Source organism: Papaver somniferum, chromosome 10, assembly GCF_003573695.1.
Source record: "Papaver somniferum cultivar HN1 chromosome 10, ASM357369v1, whole genome shotgun sequence".
Lineage (NCBI taxonomy): Eukaryota > Viridiplantae > Streptophyta > Magnoliopsida > Ranunculales > Papaveraceae > Papaver > Papaver somniferum.
This window is the reverse complement of record NC_039367.1, coordinates 149,827,625-149,837,053: the sequence shown is the minus strand read 5'-3', so window position 1 is coordinate 149,837,053 and position 9,429 is coordinate 149,827,625. Positions and strand designations below refer to the sequence as shown.

Here is a 9,429-nt window from a genome sequence, read left to right as displayed (position 1 = left end):
AACAGGCCATTGAATCAACTTACCATTTGTTCTGTGATTGTTCTTATGCTCAAGCAGTACGGAATCTACCACCTATGGCATCACAGGGAGTAAAATTTATCTCTAATAATACTTCTTTCTTAGATAAATACAATGAATGGTTGATAGGTGACATAAATTCTATATCTATAGCTCTAGCTGCAACTAAATGCTGGTTCATATGTAAAGAACGATGCTTGTGTGTGTTTGAGAAACAAGAAAGAACACCTGAACAAATTGTTGTAGATATCACAAGGCATTTTGCATATTGGCATCCACAAACTATTAACATTGACACAACAAAACCTAAAATTAAGACAGTGATGCTTAAATCATGGAACTTTCCTGCAAAAGATACTCTCAAATTAAACTGTGATGCATCTTGGGTTTCAAAATACACTGATGCAAGTTTTGGTTGTGTGCTTCGTAATTGGTTAGGAACAGGCAAAGGAGCAGCAATGGGAGTTTTCAGAGCATCAACAACAGAAGAAGCAGAAGCTCTAGCTCTTCTGCAAACTACCAGATGGGCTAATCAGGATAATCTACACAATTTGGTCATAGAGGGAGACAATCAACTCACTATCAACTATCTGCAGGGAAAATCTGTTTCAGTTCAATGGCAAAGTATACCTATTTTGGAAGAAGTTAAATCAGAATCAGCTAAATTAGTTTCTTTTTTGGGCTTTAAACATGTCGACAGGCGAGCTAATAAGGTGGTAGACTTAATAGCAAAGAAAGGGAGAAAGGAACACTTGACGACATGTTGGTTTGATTATGTACCTACGTTTTTATTTCCTTCAATTGCTTATGACTCTGTCAAAGCGCAACAACTATGTAACAATCAAAACTCTCTTGTAATCGTTACATAAATTGTTAATTCTGAGGATTCAGCCACCAGCAGGACAACTTCTACACAGTTGATTCCAAATGGGTCTGAATCAAGAAATTAACTGTCTGCTTGGCAATATATCTTATTTAAAAAAAAAAAATGCAGGTTATTTTACTGATAAGGATTATAGCGAATAAAGTTAGATATATATTGTATATTATTTTATTAAAATTTTATCAAGTACCACATTGGAGAAGTTTTTTCTTTTCTTTTTTAAAGTTATTTGTCCTTCCATACGGTAAATTGAGTTTTTTTTTTTTCTCTTTCTTTTTTTTGCCCAACTCTCGTATAAACCGGTTTATGATGAGTGTTCTTGGAGTAGTCGGCGTCGCTCTGAACCTGCGTGCCTAACTACATTCTGGGAGGAATGTGAGTCCTAAGTTTTTAATATGGTGAGAATTTTGGGTAGGCTTTAACTTTGTGCCAGGGAATCGTACAAGTACAACCCGAATTTGTAACCGAGTCCAACTGGGTCGCGTACCTTGTTCGTAAGAAATACTGTAAAGAATAAAAAACCTTTGGCGCTAAAATGTAGTTTTGGAGGGAAAAGCATAACTGAACCTAAAATTTGGCACAAAGTTCGGATCTCTTTTCTATTTGTAAATCTAGAGAACCCAATTTCATTATAAAGAAAATGACGAAATCTCAGAAAATTGAAGGAACGTTCAGTAGCCCAAGCCAAGCATCACAAACTGTTTCCGCAGCGAAATCGAATATCAAAACCCCCAAATCCGAAATGTTCGATAACTCTCTGCCATCTGATACCAAATCTGATATCAAAATCCCCAAAACTGAACCCGCTGCAAAGCATGACTTTCCAGAGAATAATCAAACGATTGCTGCTCTTTCCGATCCAAAATCGGATATCAAGACTCCAAGATCTAAAAGGGGAAAGGATTCTCTTACTCCATTGAAAAGAAAATTCGGGGAAAGTTCTTGTCACCGTATTGAGGAGGAGCATGGTGCTACTGATGATGAAGAGAATAGTAATACTGCTGACGATGAGGAGGAGCACGGTAGTACTGATAGTGATAACAACGAGGATCATGGTAGTACTGATGAGGATGAGGACGAGGACCATGGTAGCACTGATGAGGATGAAGATGCGGATGAGGAGGAGGAGGACGGTAGTACGGATGAAGATGACGATGAAGATGAGGAACTGGTGACTTCTACAATGCTGCTAATGATGGCTTTTGTTTTAACCACCGCAATGCATGTTTTTTCATTTCGTCCCTAATACCCAGTTTTATTTATCAAAAAAAATCCTTAATACCCAGTTTTAAATTCTTGGAATTTTAGAACATTAGAACTTTTAATTCTCTAGTACTTTTACATCATGACGCAAAGATCTGTAATTGATTCAATGAATTTCTTATTAGATTTAGTAGAGTTTAAGAAGATGGAGTTGTAGTGGATGATTTCTGAATTCTGAATCGCTGACTGTGTTAAGCTAGTAAGCCACCAGCTGTGCTGTAACGTCTGCACTTGATGTTGCCACTTTTAATATTGCCCATGTTACTAGTAATTGGCCAATTTCACTAGTGCTTTATGCTCTCGGCTTTTGTAATCCAAAGTTGTATTCAGGCTATATCTAATTGCTTAGAAATCTCTGTTCAAATGAGCATTGCACTAAAAATGTATCTCAAAGATTATAGTAATACTATCCGTACGTTCCCTTCTTGTCTAGGATTATCTCAATCCAACGTGATGTTTCTCCAGTACTAGGATTATATATAAGAAATGCTTCCTTATCCCAGCTAGTAACACATAGCAGACAATTCACAGTTTGTCTAGGCAACCCATGAGATGTGGACATCCTTCATGCAATACTAATCGTTTAGTACTAGTTTGTACCCCTATATCAAATGAAGGAGTAGTGAATTCAATACTACCTCCTCTTCCAAATTTTCCTAGGACACTAACAGCATGATAAGTTGACTTCATAGATATTAGTTGTCGAGTTTGAAATCCTGCAAGATGCAAGGAAAATTTCAAGTATGTCCATTGAAATCCTTCTAGGTATCTCTGTATGACCAACCTCAAACAATGAAGATGCTAAAAATTTCTGTAATCTCTTTCTCCTTGTTATAGTTCTCCTGGACTGATGTCCCCTCATTCTGATCGATCTTTGGCGCACCAGAAACATACACACAGTGACGTTATCCAAAACCATACATACTCCGTTTGTTCCTTGGTGTACCCGCCTACCCGGATCGCCAAAATTATCCTCGTCTTTGTAGGAAGCAACTCGAGCCAAGCAAACTTGCAGATCTACTAAAAATGCTTAGTTCAGTCTAGTTGGTGCTGCTGATAGACGTGAAAATTTTCGTAATCTATTATGGTGGCAAAGGTGAAAGTTGGTATTCCACTCAATGTCGACAATATGCCTATTATAGATAGGCCATATGCTGATCAGATGTATCGTTAGGATGACGATGAATGTGGAACAAAGGATATGTTTGTGTGACTTATATAGGAGGAGTCACAGAGAGGTGGTGGTTCATAAGTGCTGGAGCTGTAGAATTGGGTTATAGCAGTACAGGATTGGTACACAAACCTTTTCAGGCTAGATGAGTTAAAGGGGACGCGTCAACTCTGTAATGATGGTTAAAGCCAAAATAAACCCAATGAAAGGAGGGAAAACAAGGATCGGAGAATTTACAGAATTTTACCCTTGTCCGGGCTGGGGCGGCTATATTATATTTGTGCAGATCTTTTATTTTTATTTTCGATTTTTTATTTCGTTTTTTTTTTCCTTCGAAATGTTGCTTTGCTGAACACCTTTTTCTAACGCAAAACGTGTAAATATTTCGTTTCAATTTTCAGAGGTCTTTTTCTTGAGTTCTAATGAATATGGGCTTGGGTTTACCTAAGGACTGCGATGCCCTGTTGTCTGTTTGCGATCCTTTCATTGGATTAGTGCGACTTTTTATTGTCCCGCATTGTTTAAAACTTTATAAATGATAGGGGTGAGCATAAAAACCGGAACCGCGGATTTGACCCGTATCCGTCCGCAAAATTGCGGATTTCACCCAAACCGCAAGACTTATGGGCCGGACACGGATGGGATTCTCAAATCCGCACGTTTTAGCGGTTTGGGTGCGGTTGAATATTGAAAACCGCGGATTCAACCGCACCGCATCTGACTCTTCTCCATTAGCTATAAGCCACTAAGCCCAGCTAATTGAATGTGATGGTCACTAAGCCCAGCTAATTGCAATAGCTTATTCAGGACCTATTTTTGATGTCAAGTAAGCCCAGCTAATTGTTTGCTTATTCAGGACCTTTCCAACAACTTACTTGCGAGTCAGAGAGAGTTGGGCCTCATGCCAAAGACATGCCCAAATTTTTTTTTTTTTTTTTATCCCTAATCCGCGGTTAATCCGCAACCGGACCGCACAATCCGCGGATCCGCGGATGTAAAATCCGCGGGTGATTGGGCCGGTCACGGTTTGATTTTTCAAATCCGCAATTTTGACGGTTTGGTTGCGGGTGACCCCTAATCCGCAACCGTCCGTCCGTTGCACACCCCTAATAAATGAGTGTACTAATAAGTAGAAAGTAAAATTTAATAGAACATAAATAGTATGTCAGTTATTCTCATATGATATCAGAGTGAGGCTTCACGATTTTTTTAAAAAAGTTGAATCATACGCTCTGGATACCATATGATAATTGTTGATATATTGATATATTATTTTTCTAATCGGTTCTATTATATTCTTTCATTTAGTTATAGAATGATATATTAATTGATTTTTTTTCCTAATCGGTTTCATTATATTCTTTCATTTAGCTAGAGGAATGTCATGCAAAGATTAAAATTAAACGATAAACTAAAACTTTTATAAAGGTCTCAAAGTTGATATATTGATTTATTTATTTTTCTAATCGGTTCTATTATATTCTTTCATTTAGTTATAGAATGATATATTGATTGATTTTTTTTCTTAATCAGTTCCATCATATTCTTTCGTTTAGCTACAGGAATGTCATGCAAAGATTAAAATTAAACGATAAACTAAAACTTTTATAAAGGTCTCAAAATTGTTATAGGTATAAGTGTTCAAAAGATGGTGGTCGAAAGTGATTCCACATAGACCATCCAATTGCACAAAGTAAGGATATCAAGGTATTTGTGCATGTACGGAGGTTACAAACAGTGGCGAAGCCGGGCTTTAGAAAGGAAGGGGACTAAAAAGTTTATACATACATTAATCGACTAAATTTAAAAATTAAGTGGACTAAATGTTAAATGTATTATAAAATCAAGATTTTTTTATGGTTTTGATAATTTTAGGGGTAGAGACAGGGTTGGTCAACCCTTGGCTTCTCCCCTAATAACAAAGAATTATATAAATAAACTAGAGACAAACTTCATAAGAATTGTTTTTATTCGTGTATATACAGAGGCAAATGGAATTGTTGATTTGCAAAATGGCCATCAAAAATATATACATGTTTAACTTCTCCCTCGTTTCTCATCCGCTAGATTCAGGCGAAATCCAGCAAGCTCAGATTTGCTTCTCCAAGAAGATCTATGTTCCTTTAATAATACCTTTATAGATCATTTAGGTTTAGTTTCTTTAGTTTGTCTCTTTTACTTCTTTACTCCAAGTATTTTCTATTTTAGGGTTCATTTTAATGGCTTCCTTGTCGTGTTCCAGTTTCTCTGTTGTTTATCGGTCTTTCTTTATCTCCTTGCATAGTTATTGTGTTTATTTGTAAGGTTTGGGTTGGTTTCACAAGTGAGTTTATGATGATTGAAGATTTATTCCAACGGACTCTAAAGGACGAAAAACTAAAGTTTTTTTAACTGATATCTCTCACAAAGGATTGGGGAAAATACTCCATCTTTATGAGAGCATGTTTTCTTAAGAAAGAACATTATCTAAATGGTTGGAGATACGCCTAACACCATTCCTTTTCTCGGTCACATGTCTCCTTCGAATACACAATATGAATGCTTCAACAGTCTTCCGATCTTTTCTTGGATTGTTTGTTTGATATATTTTTATTTTGTTTTGATCTTTGATATAGGGGGTTTTACCTTCTCGCAACCTATTCTGATCTTTGATGTAAGGTTTTGCCCCCTCGTAACCTATTTTTACAAATGTAATATTTTCTTTTTCGAAAAAAGATGTTAGGGTACTAGACCTTTAACACTGGAGAAACCTTGCAAACAAGTAATAGAGCCGAATAAACCCTTTGATTGGGGGTCATCCACCAGCTCTGATAAGAAAACAAACTTAAGGATAAACTGAATTGTTATTAACTAATTGTCCTTTCGTAAACAAGGCTAGCATATTTATATGTAGCATAACTTGTTAACCAAGTTGCAGTAATTAAAGAGAACTAGATGAATTAAGGCAACTTCATATCTAAGGAAAGTAATAACTAAACAGGGAAATACTAAATAAGGAAGTAGAGACTAAGGAGTTGGTACTGCAACATCCCATCCCGCCTGAAAAAAGACTTGTCCTCAAGTCTGAAAGTCTGGAAGACGCTCGATAAGTGAATCTGCATCCTCCCAAGTTGCTTCATCATTTGAACGATCTTTCCATTTAATAAGCCATCGAGTACCTGCAGCATTCCCTTTTTTGAACATCTTGAGATCCAGTATTAACTCAGGTTCCCACTTTTCATAATCCACAGTAATTGGTAAATCAGTGTTGACAACAACGGATGAACCAAGTTTCAATTTCAGCTGAGAAACATGGAAGACTGGATGTATGCGACTAGATGCTGGCAATTCCAATCTATATGTTGATGTACCAATCTTCTCCAGAATGTGAAATGGTCCATAAAACTTTGGAGATAGTTTAGAAAATGTTTTGTCACGAACTGTTGTCTGTCGATAAGCCAGAAGACGTAGGAAAACCCAATCATTGACAGTAAAAGAATGTTCAGTTCTATGCTTGTCTGCATAATTTTTCATCCTGACCCGAGCATCTTGTAAGTTGGAGTGGAGAATTTTCAAAATATAATCTCTAGCTCTTAGTAAATCATCTACAGCATGCACAAGAGTTGTGCCAGGCTGATAAGTAGAAACTGTTGGAGGATCTCTACAATATAAAGCCTGGTAGGGAGTCATTTTTGGCTGAATGATAACTGGTGTTGTACCACCATTCAGCCCATGGAAGCCATTTAGACCAATCTGTTTGACGAACAGTAGTCAAACAACGTAGATAGCATTCTAAAGTTCTATTGGTTACCTCAGTTTGCCCATCGGTTTGAGGATGATAAGATGAACTCTTGCAAAGCTGAGTATCTTGCAGAGTAAAGAATGTCTCCCAAAAATTACTCATGAAAATAGGATCCCGATCACTAACTATTGTTTTAGGCATACCATGCAGACGAACAACTTCACGTGTAAAGACATCAGCAATAGTGGAAGCAGTATAACGATGTGATAATGCTATAAACTGAGCATACTTAGATAAACGATCCACTACCACCAAGATGGAGTTCTTCTTGTTGGATAAAGGAAACCCATCAATAAAATCCATAGAAATATCAATCCAAACATCAGTAGGGATAGATAACGGATGTAGTAATCCAGGAGGTGCTGAAGCTTCATATTTATTGCGCTGAGAAACATCACAATGTTGTATAAATGTCTTGATGGAGGATTTCTTATCTTTCCAATAAAAGTTTCATTGAAGGCGCTTGAAAGTTCCCAAATACCCAGAGTGTCCACCTATCGGAGTTGAATGGAACTCATCAAGTAGTTTATCATACCATTCAGAGGTAGATACTACAACAACTCGATCTTTAAAACGTAAAACTCCATCAACATATGAGTAATTACGTTTATAAGTTGGGTCTTGGCACAAATTTTGAATAAGAACTCCTAAGACAGCATATGTATGACATTCTTGAACAATTTCATTGAGTCCAGAAAAAATGGGAGTAGAGATGTCCAAAAGTTGAGGATTAGCCATTCTTATAAAGCATCAGCAGCTTTATTTGCAGCTCCATATCGATAGATGATTTCATAATCATATCCTAATAGTTTAGACAACCATTTTTGTTGTTCAAGAGAAGACAATCTTTTCTCAAGGAAATATTTAAGATTTCTATGATCTGTGTAAATTTTGAAATGTCTTCCAAGAAAATAAGGTCTCCATTTGTTTACTGCAGAGACAATAACAAGCATCTCCTTATCATAGACCGATAAATTCAAATTCTTACCTGACAAAGGTTTGTTGTAATAAGCAATAAGCTTGTTAGACTGCATTAAAACTGCTCCCAATCCATTACCAGAAGCATCACATTCCAAACAAAATTCTTTTGTAAAATCTGGTAATGCTAAAACTGGAGTGCTGGTTAATGCACGCTTGAGTTGATTAAATGTTGTTGAAGCTTGTTCAGAACATTTGAAAGCATCTTGTTTTAACAACTTAATGAGTGGAACACAAATTTTCCCATAATCATTCATAAATTTGCGATAATAACCTGCCAAACCTAGGAATCCTCTAAGATCTTTAATGGTAGAAGGAATAGGCCAATTCTTAATGCTTCAAATCTTATCTTCTTCCACAGCAACTCCTTCAGCTGAAACGGTATGGCCAAGATATCCAATAGAGGATTTTGCAAAATCACACTTAGATTATTTCAGAAAGAACTTGTGTGTTCTTAGTAAGTCAAACACAATCTCTAAATGCTGGAGATGTTCAGATAAAGAGCTACTGTAAATCAATATGTCATCGAAAAATACCAAGACGAATTTTCGAAAGTAAGGTCGAAACACATCGTTCATTAAACTTTGAAATGTTGCAGGTGCATTAGATAATCCAAATGGCATTACTAAGAACTCATAGTGGCCATCATGTGTTATGAAAATTGTTTTGTGAATATCTGCATCGAATAACCTGATTTGATGAAAACCAAAGCGCAGATCCACCTTTGAAAAATTGTCTTGCCATTTAGCTCATCAATCAACTCATCAACAACCGGAATTGGATATCTGTCCTTGACAGTAACTTTGTTAAGTGCCATGTAATCAACACACATACGCCAACTAGAATCCTTCTTTCTAACTAGTAGCACAGGAGAAGAGTAAGGGCTAGAGCTGTGGCGAATGAAATCAGCTTTTTTTAGTTCAGACACAATTCTCTCAATTTCAGCTTTTTGAAAATGAGGATATCTGTAGGGTCTAACATTTATTGGTGTAGTGCTAGGAAGCAGATTTATGTGATGATCATGAGCTCGACAGGGTGGAAGAGATGTTGGAGTTTCAAAAATATCTTTATAACGCAAAAGTAATGCTGAAATTTCAGTAGATACCTTATCAGAAGATGTTGTTGGAAAAGTAGGATTAAGCTGAAGAAGAAATCCATTGTGTGCACAATCCAAGAATTTCTATAGTGGAGAACTATCCAAAAGCATGACTGAGGCTGAAAAATTGTCAACCAACAAATAATTATTATTGTTTAACTAAAATTTCATGTGAAGTTTTTGAAAATCCCACATTATTTCACCCAAGGTTCGTAGCCATTGTACACCCAACACAACAT

At 36.5% G+C, this 9,429-nt stretch overlaps 1 protein-coding gene across 1 annotated transcript; it reads left to right on the top strand.

Moving 5' to 3' along the window:
- The first annotated feature begins 1,541 nt into the window (after positions 1–1,541).
- Positions 1,542–2,147, top strand: LOC113316515 (mitotic apparatus protein p62-like). The gene has a single exon (XM_026564679.1). The coding sequence runs from the start codon at positions 1,542–1,544 to the stop codon at positions 2,145–2,147; it is 606 nt and encodes a 201-aa protein (XP_026420464.1).
- The last annotated feature ends 7,282 nt before the right edge of the window (positions 2,148–9,429 follow it).

Bases quoted from the DNA above. Each gene is read 5' to 3' on its own strand.
- LOC113316515 (XM_026564679.1), top strand. From the start codon at position 1,542: ATGACGAAATCTCAGAAAATTGAAGGAACGTTCAGTAGCCCAAGCCAA.